The sequence below is a fragment of the Tauraco erythrolophus genome, chromosome 6 (genome assembly GCF_009769465.1).
Source record: "Tauraco erythrolophus isolate bTauEry1 chromosome 6, bTauEry1.pri, whole genome shotgun sequence".
NCBI lineage: Eukaryota > Metazoa > Chordata > Aves > Musophagiformes > Musophagidae > Tauraco > Tauraco erythrolophus.
The window spans coordinates 27,511,216-27,531,008 of record NC_141470.1 but is presented as its reverse complement, the minus strand read 5'-3'; the positions used below and the strand labels follow the sequence as shown (position 1 = coordinate 27,531,008).

General features: G+C 45.6%; 1 protein-coding gene across 6 annotated transcripts in view; it reads right to left on the bottom strand.

Annotated features, from left to right (window-relative positions):
- Nucleotides 1-1,099: 1,099 nt before the first annotated feature.
- The window catches only part of DAGLA (diacylglycerol lipase alpha), a 42,065-nt gene continuing 23,371 nt past the window's right edge, over nt 1,100-19,793 (bottom strand). For 4 of the 6 annotated variants that reach the window (XM_086613257.1, XM_086613258.1, XM_086613259.1 and 1 more), the window contains 8 exons: nt 19,173-19,253; nt 16,821-16,963; nt 15,133-15,201; nt 13,974-14,046; nt 12,696-12,892; nt 12,196-12,325; nt 11,236-11,417; nt 1,100-9,718 (listed from right to left, as the gene is read on the bottom strand). In XM_086613257.1, coding sequence (XP_086469383.1) covers nt 8,791-9,718; nt 11,236-11,417; nt 12,196-12,325; nt 12,696-12,892; nt 13,974-14,046; nt 15,133-15,201; nt 16,821-16,963; nt 19,173-19,253 — 1,803 coding nt within the window. In that variant the 3' untranslated portion in view covers nt 1,100-8,790. The remainder of the gene's footprint in view (nt 9,719-11,235; nt 11,418-12,195; nt 12,326-12,695; nt 12,893-13,973; nt 14,047-15,132; nt 15,202-16,820; nt 16,964-19,172; nt 19,254-19,793) is intronic. The other 2 variants (XR_015222205.1, XM_086613260.1) reach the window with 2 other exon arrangements.

Sequence of the window (19,793 nt, the reverse complement as noted above, 5' to 3'; positions counted from 1 at the left end):
CAACTCTGAGCCATCAGAACTGCACAAAGCCCACGATGGAAAGCAGGGCAGTTGAATTTCAATAAAAATCCAAATGAAGGCTTGTTCCTGTGCTGCTCTGCGTTTCATGATTTTGCAGAAATAAATAATTAGCCAGATAGAGGTCGCCTCATCATACAGATATGCTGGGCAGGTAGAAAACTTCAGTAAATGAAAAACAGAGCAGAGGATGACATGGTGAGGTTGGAGGACTCAAACACAGCCACAAAAGCAGCAAAAATGCCCAGCTCTCTAAAAAGAGAGTTTACCTTTGGAAGATGGCTGTTGCAGACCAATGAGAGTAATTTCAGTAAATCAAAACTGCAGCAGACAGCTCAGAATATCTTAAGTCCCTTTCAGCATAAGCTTTCAAAAACAGAGTCAGATCTTGAAGAGTAGGAAGGGTTTTACTCACAAATAGACCTGAGAGGAAGTTTTACTCATCAACAGACCTGTTAAACACTGACTGAGGTCATATACATCAAAGGGAAGAAGCGGTAGGAAGTTCTCTCTTCCAATTGCACAGAAAACACTCGCTTTGCACAAGATGAGGTTCCAGATCAGAGGGGGCTGGCAGGGTAACCGCAGTGCAGGTTCAAGGAAACAGCCTGCCTCAGGTCAGGCTTTGCTATTGGCACTTGGATACGACCTGAGGCAGCAGAGGACAGTGGGGAAATCTGGCAAGTCCTAGCTGAGGCAGAAAGAGAGGTCCCAGCAGCAAGGGCAACTCCGAACCAGTCCTTGGCCACACCGCGTTCCCTTTCATACACCTAGAGAAGACATTATGCGCAGATGTGGGAAAGGAGGCTGGCAGATGTCTGGTCCCAAGCAGGAGGCTTGGACCTCAAGCCAATGAAAAACAAAGGCACAATGGGTTTGAACTCAAGAAAAGAAGCGAAAAAGAAAACAACAGTAACAGAGATGGCAAAGTGCTCAGAGACAGCTGTTGCTTTTTAGGACTGCAAGTCCCTACGACAAAGCAAGGAATTGCTCTCTCCTCAATTGTTTTGAATTTCCAGGGTGCATGTCCCTAAGCAGCCTAAGTTTAGGCTGACAACATCCTCCGGTGCAGAGTGTAACAGCTCTCAGGGCAGCGCTGTGGGCAGATACAATCAGAAGATGGGGAAGAAAAGTGCAGCAGAAGTTTGGCAGTTTGCAGTACTCCTGCCACACAAGGAAGCCAACGGCCTGGTTGCTCTGCAGAACACGCTGTCCTCCACACAGCAGGCTTTGTCATACAGTGAGGGACCCCCTTCCGAAAATATTTCTCCAGCCTAATGACACAGAGCTTACAGATTAATAGGGTTTAGGTTTCAGGTTCTGTCCACCACAGAGCTAATGTTCACCCATCTTGGCAGTGAAGGCTGTGACTCTAAAGAGCTGGAATATACAACTCTGAAGCAAACAAAATGCAGGTCACCAGGCCTGTCCCTGCCATCCAACCTGCTACATCTCACTGCAAGGGGCAGTGGCTCCTCCCTTGAAGGGAACAGAGCAGACACACAGCCCGCTCAGGAGCTGGCAAGGGAGAGGACACCCATGGATGCTGATAAGTGTCTCTTTCATACACCTTTCACACCTGACCCATCACACCAGTATAACCATCTGACTGGAGAGCAAGGAACTCCCAGACCAAGTCCCACCTCCCGGCTGCGATCTCTCTTTCATTCTTCCCAGAGCCGTCCAGAACAGGCGATGTTTGCCTCCAGCAGGATGCATGCTGCCTGCAACACAGAGCATCGCCTCCTCCACACAGGAGCACCATGAGAGGGAGCTTTGGCACAAGAGATGTGGTTCTTCCCTAAATCCGGCGCTGCAGTTCAGTACTGCACACGCCCCAGGAAGAAGGTGCAAAAAGCCTGATTCAACCAGTGCTTTCCAATGCTTCAGAGCAATGCATTCCTTCATTCAGAGCAAAACCGCTGCTGAATTTCCAACCTTCCCTTTCCTCAGGCAGGCTCAAGAGGCGCCATATGCACAGCAACCAGGGAAAATACTGACATTTCACAGCTAAGAAACAACAACCATCTGTGTCAAGTGTGTCTTGGTTTTTACGCTGAGCTTTCAGGTTCAGTGCATTAGATATTTTAGCCATTTCCCTTTTACTTCCCTGTACTTCTGTAACTTGTTACTTTTGCTGCTACAGAACTCTAAGGAGGGAGCACTTAGCCAACAGATATCTATTCACACAACACTTCTGCAACTAGAAAGAGGATTGCAGAGATCGTCTATATACTTCCTAAAGTGCAGAGCAGCTCTGTGAGAGTCTGTTGGCAGCAGAATAATTAAATAACAGCTCTCAGCAGAAATCCAGCTTTAGCGGAGTGAATTTAAACAGAAGGGATGACAAACAAGTACAGCATGGAAGGATTGTCAACAAAGTCCACCTCAGACTTCAGTTGTCTGAGCAGAAAGGAAAAAAATATAATGCTACAGATCAGAGGAAAGCTGAAAGTTTTTAAGCAAAAGCAAAGCTGCCAGGTTTGCTGAGGGCCAGAGGTTATTCTAAATGCCCGCGAGTGTTTCTGCATTACATTTAAAGACTTATAAACCACTTTATTGGCAAATTACTGACCTGTGTGGCTTAACATGTTCTGCAGGCAGCAGTTGCAACCACCACCTTTTTAAAAAAAAAGAAAGGAAATCAAATGCTCCTGCTACCCTTGCTGCAAAGCGAGAAAAGCTGCTGCAGCCAGAACATCCTCCTCCTGCCGAGGGAAGAGAGCAGCCCAGCAGCGGGTACACATAAGCAGAAAGCGAACCCAGCATTGAGCAGAGCTCCAGCCCGGCCAATTCCCAAGGCAAACACAGAAGTGCTTTTGTTGACTGTGGAAATGCAACAGGGTAGGCTAGAACACCTTCCAGCATCATGGTTCTGCTGGGATTCAGATGTGGGCAGCGTTGGTGAGTATGCAGTAGTTCTGTGTGCGCATGGCTTCACTCACCAGCAGAAACAAGAAGGAGCTTGTAGCTCAGCAGCTAAATTTTAGGACACCCCAGATTTCACTGCATCTAGAAACTCACTCGTTCAGATTGTAAAACGTGTAAAGGCCAAGCACAGTTTGCATAGGTAATGTATCCTGTTTTGCTACAAGAAAGGTCTAAGAGCTATCCTAGGAAAGGGACAAGTATCAGGGTGTCAATACAATGGCAAATGACAAAGTATGCTGATTTTGGGCTAGCTAAAACTGATGCTTCTCCCAGTCTTCCCTGTAGGGATAGAGCCACAAAAGACAAACTTGAAACACACCAGCACATGCATCTCAGCAATGATTAGCCTCAACTAATCACCATTGCAAGGGATAGTTCTGATTATTCATATGCCCCAAGTTGTAAACTAAACTGGGTATCTGTGTGGGCAAATGCAGTGAAAATACTGTCTTTGCCTGCAGGCAGATAAAAAAGCCAAGAAAACACCCAAGTGCATAAAGAATGTATTAGAAGAGGCCGTTTTATAAATCAACAGGATGCTCTCAAACATGCACAGATCTCATCACCTCATTTAAAAGCAGGATATGGTAAGGATTAAAATGAATTTAGAAGTGGGAAGCAGTAGTAACCAGAAACATGGAAAAGCTTTATAGAGAGAGCATTAAGACTGGGGCTGTCATTAATCTAGAGCAGTGAAACATCAGAGACACCTGATAAGGAAAAAAAAAATCACTGAAGACATTAAGGGAAAGTTTAAAACCTCTCTTAATTAGGCTCAGATTATAAACAGTGAAACTGAGCAGAGGGGAACCTTATTAGGAGATGATATTTGAAAAATAATGCCATATTCATCCAGTTTGTTGTGTTTGATACAGATCAGCCCTGCTCTATTTCTTTTCATGGAGACAGGACACGGCAAGAAGTCAGACTCTCACAGCAGAAGCAGCTCCAAGGAGCCCACACTGATCCTGTATCCCCATGCTTGGTGGTTTTCCTCCTTCTTACATACCCTTGTTCACTGACAAACACCTGTTTCCCACCTAAATCCTCTTCAGGACCATTGCTATTATTGCAATTTAAGTAACAATGTCCTAAAAGTACAGAAATGGGAGTCACTGGATTCATACAGTTAAACTCACAATCAGCTTTGCCATCTCAGTCCTCAGTAGAGAGCAAAGTATCTCATGCAACTCCTGTTTACTTCGAATAAAATTCTTAAGATGTCACAGAAATTATGAATGCTGAACATACTGACCACAGACCAGGTAAGCAAAAGCCAGAGATAGGTAAAGAACCTCTCTGTTGACGGTGCTTTCACCTTTCTAGACAGCCTTATCTGCCCCAGTAGCAGTAGCTCTCAAGTGAATCAAGACAGGAATCCCCTTCATCTGTTCCGGGTCATCACGAGACCATGGGGAAAAGCTTTCCCATGCTTAAGTGGTGCTATCAAGGACATGAACTAAGACACCATCATCTTGAGACAGAGCAACCAAAAGAGAGAGAAGTTAGCTCCTGGTTAGGTGACAGGAATAGGGAGAAATGAAAAAAGGAAAGGTTAGAAAGTGGCAGTTTTAAGAGAAAATGCATTTTCCAAATGGAAAGGGCAGCTCCCCAGAGAAGGAGTGGGGATAATGTTAAGTATTGGAGAAGGGCTTGCTTTCTGTTCAGCATTTGTTCATACTCAGCACAGCAGGAGACTCTCTATGTTCTTGGCACCGCTGCAATTAAAGCAACAATAAAAGCAATTATTAATGATGCAGAAGAGCCTCCAAAACCACAGCCAGCCAACATTACATACTAAGGGACTGACAATCAAAACTCACGGGGATATCATCAATAGGATTATTTTATTCCACCTTGGACACAGCCAAAAGGGTCAGAGTGCAGTTTATAAGTGCAAAAAAATGGGACAGCAGTATCAAACCCTTCACACCTTGTGAACGCATTTGCAGCAGGGTCAGAGGCCGTTCCTAAGCTGTTGGATGGAGTTCAACACACACCTAGTTAAGGGCCTCCCATGTTGCCTCCGAATGCTTTGAGGATTCAGGATTACATTCCACTACAGTCTGCTGAGAATATCATGAACAAGCACACACCAGCAAGTGCCAATTGCACAGTCAGCCGAAATCTGCCGCACCAGGGGATCGTGGAAAGGGCAGAGAACCCGGCTCGACTCTTTGGCAAAGCTGCACTGGTGTAGAGGGTTTCACTTACTGCGGTTTAATTTTAAGGTGCACAAAGCCCACTCTCTGCTCTCCAAGAACTGCATGGCCTCAGCTCCACTCCTCTCCCAAAAAGCTCTTAGAGGGGATTTTAGGGATGTGCCTAGAATTTTTAGGGTGAACTGTTGGCAGCTTAGCTGGGGTCTAGGGCGTTAGGCACTGCAAACTGCACTTCCAGCACTGCCTCCACGTGGGGTGGAACATCCCATTGAAGTATCAAGGAAACATAAAGATTAGAAGGCACAAAGCTCAAGAGCAGGATCCAGAAGCCAAGAGATTAAGAAATCTGAAGACGCTTCATGTTTCCAAAGACAGCTGCACCTCCGAGTGGAGTGAGGGCAGAGGAAGCAGGCAATAGTGTGCAGTACAAATGAAGGAGGTAGCTACAGGCTTAGCATTTATTTTAACTTTCCAGATATGCTCTTCCATGATGAAACAGGAGATCAGTCTGTCCAAATGCTCTTATAGCAAAGGATTGATGAGAATCAAGATACAGAGATTTAAAGCAGAAATAATACGAAGAACGTGGATTTACTTTCTGAGGACTGGGAACAAATTTGTTTGTCAAGAGGGAATAACAGAAAACAAGAATTACCCATAATGCGATGCAGTAAGAACCTTAACTAAAAGGGCTCTTTTGCACCTTTACTGCCTTGATCTATGGCAAGCCCAGGTCACAAGCATGAAGTATTTTCAGGCTTTTCAAAAGAAGCCTGATAATCACAGAGCACAAACCTAAAAGAAAGCAGCATGCCAGGCTGTTTCCTGCTACCACTGATGAGGACAAGGTAACCCCATTCCCCTGGGACACAGTTCCAATGGCACAGAGAAGGAAACAGTCATGCACGACAACTGCGTTTTCCAGGACATTGCGGAGGTATGCCCAGGTCAGAAGAGACTTTCCAGTGCAATATTGTGACCCATTAAACATCATCAGGTCACTACTGAAACAACAGATTCTTTCTTAAGAGGGAGGTAATTCACCTTCCTCACCTTGAGACCTCTTCCCACCATCCTCAGGTAGGACACCAGTAGTTCCACCTCGTCTCAGAGATCTCCTAATAAATACCTCACTGCCAGGGACAGAGATGATTCTTTCATTGATGTTTGTAAAGTGCTTTGCAGATATAAAGCTCTGCCTAAGTGCTAAGTGTTATTACTACTCATCTTCTACCGACAATTAAAGGCAGAAATTAACTCCTCCTCCCCACTCTATCAACATGTGTCAGCAGTCTGCACCAGGAGGGTGAGCTAGCCTGCTAGCCTCAGCCTCCCTACACTTCGGCTCCCCTTTCCTCCCTCAAAACTACCCAGTTTATTGTGCGCATTCCTGGACACCACCTTTTTAGTGTTTCTTGGGTGCGTGCAGCAATTCAGCCTTACCCTGTGGTCTGCAATAGTGGATGATGTGATGGCACTTAAAACAGCTGTTCTATGAGATCCTGAACCATACAAGCTCTCAGCAAGGGGAACACCACTGCTCTTTTCTGAAGGAACTACAAAGAAAAAGTAACTTCTTGTTGCTCAGAACAAAAGCGTTTTTCTTTTACAAATTACTTTGCATTCAGAGGGGCTTCTTCCCTCCAATTCAAGACAGTAAAGAAAATGTCATCTTTGGAACCTAAACCACAGGGACAATATTTTACTGCCCTTTTAACAAAGCCCCTGTAAATTTGTAAGGAGCAGGGGACACAGCATCCTACACTAAATTGGTGAGTGGGAGATCAGCACTGGGACACCAAGTCCAGTTCACTTCTGTGTGCCTGAAGTCGAAGTACATCAATGCACACTGGCTGTAAAGTGCTCCCATTGTGATCTGATGGTATTTGATGCCACTCGTGCTCTGTGTTTCTGTGGCACCCAGGACAGCACAGCCCTGACCCATGCCTGGGGCTTCCAGAGACCACTCTGTAAACACAGCAAGGGATAACAGGAGCTGAGGGATTTGTCACGAGCTAAGCTCCTGGAAAGCACAGCACTCTCCCGCAATGGAAATACTGCAGCTAAGGAAGGGAAAGAAGGACAACAACATCTCTGTGATTATATGGAAGTTAAAATAGGAATTTCTTTTCCAGTGAGGAAGGAGAGAGTTCCAGTGAGAATGATTGATAACTCCGCTGAGCTTTGATATGAAGGTGTTTTGTCAATTTAAAGGCCTTCTACAGGTCACAGTATGTTTAACTTCCTAGATAGGTAGTTTCTCTCCTGCTCCCATCATTGGAAAGCGCCTGCCTAGATAAGTCTGGCAGGCTCCTCCGGGCACTGACGCTCTGCACAGCAGTGCTCAGGTAGTTTTACTAGTGACTTGGTCAAGCTTTGCAATGCTGTGTTGTGCAACTGAGAGGCTAACGAGGGAGAGTGGGCAAGGGATGCACACAGCTTCCCCCAGACTCCCATCTACTTTAAAAGCAGGGGACTTGTAATCATACCTGTCCATCCTCTCTGCCCTTGGGGAATAGCACAGGAAGGAGAGAATGAACATGCTTTTTGCTTAGGAAAAGCCTCCCTGTCTGCTTAATAAATACCTTCCAAAAAGCTTAGCAGCTCTGTAAACATACAAGAGATTTCAATACTTAGTAAAAGTTCATCTTTTCCCTGAACTTCCAACGACAGAGGTGGGCACTGATCTGTGATTACTGCATATGGGTGGTGTGAGGACCCAGCGGAGCCCAGGAGAGGCTCCTAGGCTCCACAGTGGCCTGGCAAATAACACTGGGTATTGAGAAGCCTGTTAAATTTTTAAGTTGATCCATCCACGCAGCTCTGAGATGAGAATCCTGTCGGTCCTGCAGGAATGTCACCAGCTCAGAGTGGTCCAGGGAGCAGAGAAGTGATGATGGTGACATCCAGAAGAACTCTTTCTGGCAAAGGAGGGACGTGGCAGAAGGCTTTGGCTCTTCAGAACAGTGTCCTTCCCTCTCAGAAGCAGCCTGGTGGTCACTGAACACAGAAGTACTCAGGGGAGAGAAAACACAACGCCAGCCCCCTTCTTGCTGCACCTGGCCAGGGGAGGGGAGACTGCATTTGGGGAGAATACAGCCCCAATGGCTTTAAAACAGGAGAGTGTCCTACAAAAGCAATCCCTGTGGAAGTGTGACGAATTGGATCTTGGGCCAGATCTGACATGGTAGTGCAATGGGGCCCAAAGTTTCAATCCGCTCATTTCCAAAACCACTGACACGGTACCAAGGGGGTGATCCAGCCTGGCCCCCTTGCTTCTGTCTATCCAATCCTCGAGCTTCAGAGAATCCACCCCTTCACCCCAGGGGATTCCCTGAAGCAGGGTCTCTCACTCCCAAACTCAGCAGGTGCCCTGGGGGCAAGGAATCTGCCTCTCAAATGAAACCACAGGCTGAGGTAGGGAACTTGCATCTACCTTTAGCGACTCAGACCCTGTTAAGCGTAGCAGGCCTTGGGGGGCAACGCTTCTTCTCCCAGCTGCAAGCATGGGACTGGAGCACAATCCATCCTCCAGACACCAGTGTGCCACCACTGTGTCACCCCAGAAGGAACGTTTCCCACTGTCTCCTCCAATCCGAACTGCCCAATGACCACTTCCTCCAATTGTTATCCCAGCACTCAGGATCAGCTCTCAGAGCCATACCCCTTTACCCTGGCACTAGAGGGCCGAAATCATGAGGTCGTCCTGCTTGGCAGGGCTGGTTACATGCCCAGAGGGAGTGGAAGTCCGGATTTTGTCAGTGGCCAGGCACTCCTGGCTGCTCACGCCTGTGGGAGTGATGTCCATGAGTTCTCCAGAGGAACTAAGGGGAAAAGAGGGTGAGACAGAGATGCCCGACGAAGGATCTGTTGAGCCTGCAAACAACCTCGGGGGCTTTGGGACTAGGTTGGGTTCATATTGTGCCCTCAACAGGATCTCCTGATCACTGACAGACTTGGGCATCTCTGCAAAGTCACTGGAGCTGTCTGACACCATCATGCAGTAGATGTCCTGGAAGGAGCTGCTTTTGCTATCTAAATTAAAGAGGCTGTCTATGAATTCAGCAAACTCCAGCACTTGGGGACTGGGAACATCGGCGAGTCGTCCATTCTGGAGGGACAGCTCCTCACGAGGGGCTAAGGAAACACGGTCCCCCTCACTGCTGGCCCCCTCCTCGCTGCAGCGTCGGTGCGGGGTAGTGCCACCACTGTTGAGCACGTTGTCGGGGGGCTGGGTCTCCTGGGAGTGCTTGGAGAGGCTATCAGCAGCCAGCAGCTCTGTCCGCGAGCTGAGGGAGGGGTTCTCCTCAGGGATAGCAGGGTCTATATAAAAGCAGTGCGTCTCATCTTTCTCCATGACAGCATGGAGGCTGGGGGAGCCCCGGATGCTCCGAAAACCAGAGGAGCGCCTTGAATCAAAGCTGTAGATGGATTCATTGTCTGAGAGGCTCTCCATGGTTGCGAGAGGGGCACGACGGTCCTGCAGCTCCACAGACAAACGTTCCTTTGTATCCAGGAGAAGCAGCTCCACAGGGTCTTTCTGCACAGGAGAAAGTGGCTTTGTCTCATAAAATCCCTCCAAGCTAATTTCAGAATGAGATTTGCTCCTGCAATGAGAAACAGACAACGTTAAGGCTGCATCACTCCCCAGAACCACAAGCTGCCACAACAGCCAGAGGAACCAAGTTTTGGGCACAGAGTTTCTCATACATACTGAGACCACATGTTGTTGCTCTAACCAGAGCCATCCACAATTGCAAGAAACCTCTTATCTCTCCATCTTCCCAGCTGAAAATACTAGGTACAGTTTCTTCCCTCTGCAAACTCAGGTTCTTGCCCTTTTCCCTTTTCTCCTGGCTAAATGTCTTCCCCCTCAAGCACCATTTTCACTTAGGGCCATGGTTCTTCTCCCAGTGAAACCTGCAGCTCTTCTAAGTGAAGCACCCAAAACCGTGGTGCAGTGTCCATGCATGCAGACAAATCTGTCTCATCCAGCACCTCTGTATTAGAGAGGATTGAGGCAAGAGAGATTAAAGGACTAGCCTACAGTCAACCTACACTCTTTCTTCTCACGCTCTGGAACCACTCCAGTCTCATGTCTTCCTCTCCTTCATGCTGGCAATCCCTGACTTCCTACCACAAATGTCAGGAGGCTGTTAGAACATTGCCCAAGACCAATTCAGCTACCAGCAGATTTTAAAATAGATAAAAAACCAATTTACTCAGCTTAAGACAGGTAAAGATCTTTAGAAAGACTCCAGTCACACTAAGATTTCTAAGGATCAGGCAGGCTCCTCCAGAAAGACACAGTGTCAAAGACACAGGGAAGGAGCTCCTGATACCAGGCACACACAAAGCCTGGGATTAGCTGGAGCCAAAGAAACAGCCCTAAAGATAAGAATTTAAGGAAATATCTGGGGAAAGAGCCCAAGCTTGGAGAGGACTGCTGCACCTGTCAAAAGGACACGATGTACAAGGAAAGGCTTAGAAGTTAGGCTAATATTTGATCCCTTTGTAACTTCAAAAGATTAACAGTGATCTGAGAAGAGGTTTCAAGAACCCCCAAAAGAGGAAGTCTGACACAGTAAGCTGGCTCTAACCTTGAATTAAACCAGACACCAACTGCCCTCACCTGTATCCCCGTTCCCAGATTGTCTTGTTTATAATATTACACAAGTCACATGATAAAGTAGCTTTAAATATGTATGTTCTGGTAAACTTATGGCTTTCACTGCTTCTCAGCTTTTGAAAATCACCATATAGGATATCTTTGGGCACATAAATCACAAAGGAAAACAGAGATTTGGTTGCAAGACTGCAAGCTTTGCCTTTACAGTTTCAGGGAAAACCTCATTTGTCTGGATAAGGAGAAAAGGAAGTTTCTTCCATACCTTCAACTTCTAGGTTCTCCTGACCTTGCTGCACTCACAGATTCCTGAGTAACACAAACCATTTCCCCCCTCCCCACAACATAGCACAAGACATAGTGAAGCTAAGTAAAAGTCCCACAAAGGCAGCCCTTGGATCTATCATTCCCACAAACATTGATCACAATGCCTCAAGCAAAAGAGGACCCACACGTAGAGCCAACAACCCTCTAAAGAAATCAAAGATATATCCTTACTTAGTACTGCTGTTCCTTCTGTCCACTGTTACAGCTCCAGTTCCAATCTGCACTGAGAGTCCACTAGGCAAGGGCTGACTCTGGAAGATCAACTCTGGGGTGAGATCCACTTCTGTAGGACTCACCATCACTTTGGCTGCAGAAAGTAAAGCTGTTTTGCCCTTGTTGTAATTTTCCAAGACCTATTCAAGGCAAGCAGAGGAACAGCAGTGCTTTACTGAAGATAGCCGCTTTGCTGTTCTCAGCTCAGGACTTTCAAATGGCTGGATTTGACTCCGCTTCTTATCAATGCTTTCTGCACGCACAGGGCAAGGTCTTTAGATAAGGGATTATATAAATGAATTCTGACATACTCTATCCTGTCAGGATGCCCTGCAGGGAATCCAGTGCTGGGGATGCGACTGGAAGGAAGCTGGTAGAAACAGCCTTCAGAGCAGCAGGGCAGGGGAGACTTGGCTATATCTCCATAGCAATGCTGCATGGCTAGGAACCGTAGCTTAATGGCAGAGACCCATTCTACAACCATTATACATAAGCTCAATCACCCCTCACACGAACAGAGGGGCTGCAGCCACAGCGTGGAGGACTTCTGTCACAGTTTGGATTTCACCTGAACTGCATTCTGTAATGGGCAGCTTTGAGAGAAGGAATCAAACATCCCTCAACCTCACATTATTACGACACTAAATTTGGAAAAAGGACCTGCTCTGGGACTTCGAGTATTGGGATGGAGATCTACATTCCATTACCAGATCTCATTACATTCAGCTCTAATAGCCTGTGCGTGACTGGTCCAGAGCACAATCTTCTTTCCTTCACCTCTCCAAAGTAAATGGTCTCATGTATTTAAACAGCCAGCTCTCCTGGCCAAGGACTACCTATCCTGTGTACACAAAGGCCCATGACAAGGCATTTGTTTTATGGCACTAACTGCCCCTTGATCCTAATTCTCTGCATTACCTTGTTGAGCCCTTCCATGACCACATATGGGAGGTGTTCGTGCAACATCGCCGGCGAGATGATCACTTCGTTAAAGGCCTTATTGTCACCCCAGATAGCAAAGTAAGTGGGATCCTCTTGCTCGCAGCAACTGAAAGAGGAGTTGGGATCCAAACAGAGGGGAAAACAGGGAGCAGGGGATGAAAGAGCAGGCCAATATTTTTGCATGCAAAAGAAACAGCAGGTTGCAGAGACAGAAAAAGCAACAGGAGGAAAAACAGAGGGAGAAAATATTAAAGTACAAATGCTACTGCCGTTGCTCCACAACTCTGTACTAGCCAACTGTGACATGACTATCGTTTATTCCGACAGCACAGACACCATCACTGTCACCATAAGATAGCAGGGAAAAACAAGAGAGTCACCTCCTTCATAGATGGGTTCCCGTCTTGGATAGTCTTTTCCATAATAAAATTTTCACCCCGCCCATAGGCTGGCTTCGCAGCTCTGCGCATACTCACCAGCACTGCTCTGCAGGATGATTGTGCACCACGTGGATGATGCGGCCGGGTGGGTAGAGCGGCGTGCTCGCAGACAGGGCGATAGTCAGATCACTGGGATGGGTCCAGAGGCGATTACTTGTTACTGAATTTTCTTCTGTCTCTTCAGGGAGCTCTGACTTGGGTATGCACTTCGTAGCACCCACAATGATTCGCCACTGTTCAGCACAAGAGAAAGGAGGGAGAATATTGAGAAGAGAAAAACATCAAAGAAAAGCAGAGTCATCTCAAAAGACAGTATTGGGAGGTTTAAATTGAATACTCAATACCAGAAAAGACAGGTCTTGTGCCCCGATTACTTAAATAGACAAGATAGAGAGAAGCTTGCCCAGAAAAGTTGTTTCTTCCTTTCCCAATTTTAACCTTAGAAGTGGCAATAACTCATCCTTCCTTTTCTTTTTTTTTGCTAGAATTTTTTGTAGAGTTAAGGACCTAGAGCAAGCATCAGCTTGACAACCAACTGAATGTCTTTCAGGATAAAAAAGGTAGATGGATCTGAATTTTTAATGTACAAAGATAAGCAGAAGATTATACAACAAACAGACAAAAATTCTGTTTAGGCCTTTCTTTTTGCACTAAAAGAAACCCTAAAAAAAAAATCACCAAAAAGCCCATAAGCCCAAAGACAAAAAACACAGAATACTAACAAGAAAAACAAACGTAAGCTCAGCTTTTTTTGCTCTACAGGTCATTTCTATAATATTTTATCCCTAAAAGTCTTCATATCTTGATTTTTTTCATCTCAGTGTAACAGTAAAGAAGCCTGGGGAGGAACAGCTTTCCACATTTTTTCTCTCCAAAACGTTAACAGACCACTTATGCTAGAACAGCACCACCCAGACAGTACACAGCAGTGTCTATAAGCAGACAACTGTTGTACTTCCTAGCCTGTTACCATTTGTTACTGGCCAAGAAAAGCTACTGTTGGAACACAGGCTTCAAAATAGGCTCAGATGAGAAAATTTTCTGCTCAGTTGTTTCAGACTTGTGATGGTGAGCTTACAGCACACGAGCCAGAATCAGCACACAGCCTCCTAACAGAGTGCAGCCCTTTGCCTTGACCTCTCGAGCTGCCTTCTGGCTCCTGCCATCACTCCTCTGGTTACCTAAATAGTAGCCACAGTGGAGCTGAGTAACATGGAAGGCCGGAGAAGTCTGCAGTATTGTTATATGACATTAAAAGTTTACCATCACTGCTCATAGACTCACCTTTGAGTGTCTGTTAATCTTTATTCCTACCTTTGGTTTGTTACTTCTTTGAAGAACATCCAGAAGCTGCCGGCGAAATCCCTCCAGCTGAGAGAGACCGATTCTGGAAAAGCAGAAGATGTGTTTACAACAGCTGGGCAGGGAACAGCAGACAGGTAACAGGACGGTAGGGACAAACAGAAGAACAAGAAACTGCTACGCAAGATACTACAAGAATGCAACACCATAATGCAGATCGTTTCAGAGAAGGGTTGTGGCATCACCCAGGACCAGTAACCAGGGTTAAGAGGCCACAGGAAACTTGTGACAATAAACAAGTATGAAATGTAATAGCACAATCAGATCAGTGAACAGAGATATGAGAGAGGTCAACGAACACATAAGGAGGGAGATGATGCAATCACAGAAATAAGTGAGCAAGAAACAAGCACAGGATGACAAAGAACAAATAAATTGGAAAGGTGGCACAGAGCTATATGACACCACTAAACAGATTACAGGATGGACAAGATTTTGTCATACAGGCTACCAAAAGGCATATCTAATATGAGCTAGTACTTTCCCTCTACTGAATTCTACATGCCCTATATTGTACAGATAGAAGTGTCACTGTTTATCTGAGATCACACAACAGGGCAGAAACAAAAGGAAAACCCAGGTCATCTGGTTCTTAGTCCCATGGCCTATTCAGCAGAACGTGTCCCAGGAGATGATGAGAGGTGAGAAATGCCAAGACACAAGAAATGAGGGAGCTGGTTCAGAGATGTGAGATGATATGGAAGAGGTATTGAGGGACAAACAGTACAAAATGAGATGACAGCACATCTAGTTCAGAGCAGAGCGTAAAGAGGTCTGAGATAACACAGGCAACCAGCAAGATGGCATCAACATGTCAGGCACCACAATGAGTATAATTACAGAGACAGGATATTCACCCTTTTCTTTCATACAGGCAGCTGAGAGACGGGGAGGGATATGCCTATAAAAAGGTGTGTGAAACACCAATATAGGTGTCCAGGTAAAAGACGCAGCAATACAGGTAACTAGGAAGACAAGTAAGAAGCATACAAGGACAGGTAAATGAGGAAACTGGAGACAGATATGATCTAGGTGTTTCTGATAGGAAACAGGTGACTTTGGTATAGAACAGCAGATACTCAGCAAGAAATTCAGACACTTCTCAACTTGCCTGGGCACTAGATCTTTGCCAAGCACGACTGCAGTCACAAACTCTTTTGAATACTCCATGGCATCCTCACTGGAAGAGAAATAGGACCAAGAAGAAGCAAACAGTGTTTCACTAGCAGCAAACGGCACTTCATTCCCAGTTTGTCACTGGCGTCAGAGAGGTTACCAAACAGCGAACTAGGGTCATAAAAAAAACGACTCAAGCTGCTCAAGGCTTTTGGGACTTATATCCTGCTAAAGAAGAGCCTGATATTCACATCCCATGCCCCAGGCAACATTATTCTGTAATGGTATAGCTCATACAAACAGGGCAGCTCCTTTGTCCTCACCCACATATGCCTCTGAATATACTTGGAAAATGAAGTACTGTAACTCAATGTCTCATAAGCTGTTTTCCTATAGCTTGGGAATGGCCAGGACAGCAGAAAGGAAGAAGATATTCCATGCTCCTGAGACCACTCTAAAAAGACAGTGTAGAACCAAGACAGCTGCTTTCTGCAGCAACCTGAGCACCAAGACAAGAGGGAATTAAGGCTTCCACTCTATAAGCTGGTTCTGCAGCCTGCTAACTTCCCAGAGATCATCTTCTGAATCAGTCACCAGACAGATGCTACACTGTTGATCTAGAGACGATTCTGGGCAGAACATACAGTGCAAGCAAAGTGTGGCAGTCAGAGGCACTTCCCTGAACTGAGACAGTTGAGGTGACACAGCACAGCATGGCCTAAGCTATCCAAGGGATCTCAGGAGTGGAAGCTCTGAGCAGAAAGCTATAAAACTCTCATGAAATGTTCTGCAGAGCAATTAATCAATAGCTGCAGAAGACCAGAGATTACTATCATAACAAGGCATGTTAATGTCTAGATTCATTAGCAGGATGGTGTAAAACCCTTGGCTGCTCCTGGAACATGATGCAGTAATTATTACTAGAAGCTTCTGATAGTCCATAGCTGCTTTCAAGTGTCCCCATGGTGTCTGTCACGACTAGAAAGACCTATCTCACTTCAGAGACATCGAGTGTGATGTTTTTGTTCGGCTACCATGTAAATAATACGATCAGCAGGTCTGTTCCAATTTACAGCGGGAGGAATTCACCACACCTCTCTTCAGAGACCTGAGGCAGCTACCCTAGATTCCCTCCATAGCCAAGGGAGAGAAACAGGCACCCAAGCAGCACAGTCCCTCTGACCTATTTTAGGCACTCACTTTGGAATGACAGAAATCACACCCCAGAAGTGCCGATTTCTTTGTCAGCTGCAAAAGGAGTCCAGACAACTAGATCAACTGATGTAGACATCTATGTTCAGTCAAATATCTCCCTTACTGTACATCTATTCACAGCAAATGGGGAGAGGGCACACTGGCACTGTGTGCACCCCGTCCACTCAACTTGCATTTTCCACTAGTCAGGGTGAAATTAGAGCTATAGCCACAGACAAACTAAGTTCTCAACCAGAATATTTGGGAGAGTGGCCATCTGCCATCGTAACCTTAACTCTTAACTCTATAAGACAGAGCAAAGGCTGCCAACAACCCTCAGCTCCTCTAAACTGCCTCTCCATTTTTCTGCATGCATCTCAGGGCAGAGATTTGTCTTCTACTGCTCCTCAGAGCATCACAAACAGGATCTGATCCAGCTATAGCTACAAACCTCCCCTCTCTCACCAGTCCTCCTGCTCCAACACCTACCTCAGCAGCCCACCTGGGGGAGAATAGGCAAAGCACTTCAGTGATGGGTACTGCGGACGCAAGAGGAAGGACAGGATGGCAGCAGTGCCAGCCCCTAGGGAATGTCCAACCACAATCAGGCCATAGTGTTTTGTTCCTCTCCCCTGAAAACAAGAATAACAAAACAAGAGGTCAGACTGAAAGGTAAGTCCACAGCTCCCTATGTCTGTCCCTTTCCCCAGCTGTGAGTCTTTCCTATCCACGAGCGCTTCAGATTCCAGCTAACCAGTGCCTCCACCAAATGGAACTAGTTAGGGCATGTCAGATTTTGAAATGGAAGCAGAGTCCTGATTTACACTGTTTAGTCTAAGGCACAGTGGCAGTCCCAGCACACTCCTGCCCTGCAATGTTGCTTGTTCTGAAGGGATTTTAGAATTCATTCTCATATTCTCTTCTACATCTCCATCAGTGTCTGACCTACTAGGTCTTTCCTAAAAGAAAAAAGGTGGGAAGAAAAAGGAAACGTACCCTCAAGCTGTTTGAGTTATTCAGGATTTGATATAAGTCTCTTGCTCCTCCTCAAATCTGACAGCATTCTGATAATATCAGAGTCCAGGCTCACACATCTGAGGTCTCCTTGGTTCTAGAAGTTACTCGCTTTAAGTACACCACTTGTGCAGGCTGAAAACTAACTGGCAGTTAGAACAGTCGTCTTCTAAGTCTAGATGCTCTCAACAGCTGGCAACTCCTCAAGTAATTCAGAGACAAAACTATTCTCTAACACTTTGTACTGTTCTGGTTATTCAGAGGCTAGAGTGCTAGGCATGGCTCAGAACTTGGAAGTTCACTACGACAATGTTTGAAAAGTTTCAGTCTTGTTTTTCTGCAGAGCTCTGCCAGTGCCCTGTAGGCTTTACATGCAGAGAGAATCCAGCATCCGACTGTCCACAGCCCAAGGTCACCACACTGGTGGCTATACTTGAACTTCTGCATAAGATGAGAAAACACACATAGAACATAAGACCAGGCCACAAGAATGAAAGATCTTTGTGTCATTTTCCTTCTCAAGACCTCCTCTAAGCCACCATTGTGACTGTTACAGTCAGTGAGGTGAATGCTGGGGGAGATTTAAGACTTTATTCACTTTGCTTGCTGTACTTTTTCTCTCAATCTCTGTTGCTGGCAACTGTCAGAAACAACACACTGGGCTAGATGAGCCTCTGGTAGGACCTGGGAGGGCATTTATGTTCTGGCAATAGCACTTTTTCATCAATTCTTCAGAGGTCAGCTTCAGACAGTATTTAATTTTCTATAGACAAGCCAGTGGCTCCATCTCATTAATCAAGCTCTCTCTCTCCATTCTTGTGGGAGAGGTCCAGCTAGTTACACTATTTTTCATCCATTAGAAGGTGGACCCACCATGCATAAAGCCAGCTTCAAACAGAACAGAATACAATACTTATGATGCACAGGAGACAACTGAAGTATAGAGCTCTGAATGTCACCATATCCTTACCAGTCAGGTAGCAACTGAGCTCTACAGGACATCAGGAAAAACTCCTCATGAGTAAAAGCTCACTTAACAAGATCAATTTCCACTTTCTGGGCAGAGAGGAATAAAGCACCATATAAAGAAGTCAGATGCCCATGTATCTCTCCCTACATCTACCAAACGTCACACAAGGCAGACACTTCAGTGTTGACTGGTATGACACTCAAGTTTCAGGGAATCATTACGGCTTTCATCTCTCTTTTCTTTCTCCCTTGATCTACTGCTAACTTCCCCATGGGCAGCGCTCAGGCCAAGGTACTCTTTGGGCATAAGAAAAAGACAGCTGTCTGACAGCAAGGAATCAGGCAGTTCAGAAGTTCCCTTCCCAACAGAGTAATAGACTGTGCTATTACTGACATACAAACTAAGGTAAGCTGCTTCGTAACATCTCTCTTGTGTTCTCTGATAGCTCTCTATCACAAGAAATGTGCACACACAGTCAGTCAGTACAGCATCCTGTTGCTGTCTCCAAAGAGAATCTCCATAGAGATGGGATTTTAGTTCCTGTTGATTTGTTTTTAATGTTCCCTGTCCTGCATTGCCACCAAATGGGACTTCCTGCCTTAGCTTTGCCTGAGGGGGGAAAAAAATAAAAAAAAAATAAAAATCAGCTCTGCAGTATTGATGGTTTCAAAATAAAAAGGCCTTGGGGGAATGAGTAACTAGTCGCTTGTCTGGCAATCCAGAGGGATAGGAATTGAAGGAAGATAAGAAATTAATACAACAGATTCAGGGATGTGGAGGTTTCTCTAAAACCAGTGGTTTAGGCAAATCTCATCTTCTATATAGCCTTCAAGAATAAAAAAACCCCTCATACTCACTAAGTCTCGTCCAAAAGCTTGAGAAAGCACCATTTCTTGCTCCAATTTCTTCTTGATGTACTCAGCAGAGAGCACCATTCCCTGAAGGAAACATGAAGACAGAACAGGATGTAAATGTTTGCATATCAGCCCTGATCTTAACAACTAGCAGACACCATACTGCCCCAAATGCTGTGTAAGCCCTAGAGCACCACACAGCATGGGTCAGGGTTGAGGAAGAATACTGACTCCACTCCACATTTAGGAACAGACTTCATTAGCCACACGTCTTGGCTCACTGACTACCAGGAGCCATAAAGTGTTTAGAAGTAATGACAGCTGTTAAATTAAGGTAATACTCAACGGTCCTATTCCTGGGTGTGAAGTCTGGGGAAAAAAAAACCAACCCACTTAAACACAAGGTTGTGTATCTGATAGTTCAGCAGACACTGGGACGTGCAGTAGAGCAGAGAAACAAACTTTGATTTTCTGCATGTCAGTGCCTTAGACAAAAAACTGTACTCTTCCATTTGCATCTGTGAATAAAAGCATGAACTTGCCTAAAAAGTTCACAGGGAAAATAGAAACACCAAGACACTACTAGAGGGAAAAAGCAGCAGCACTATCTGTATAGGAAGAGTT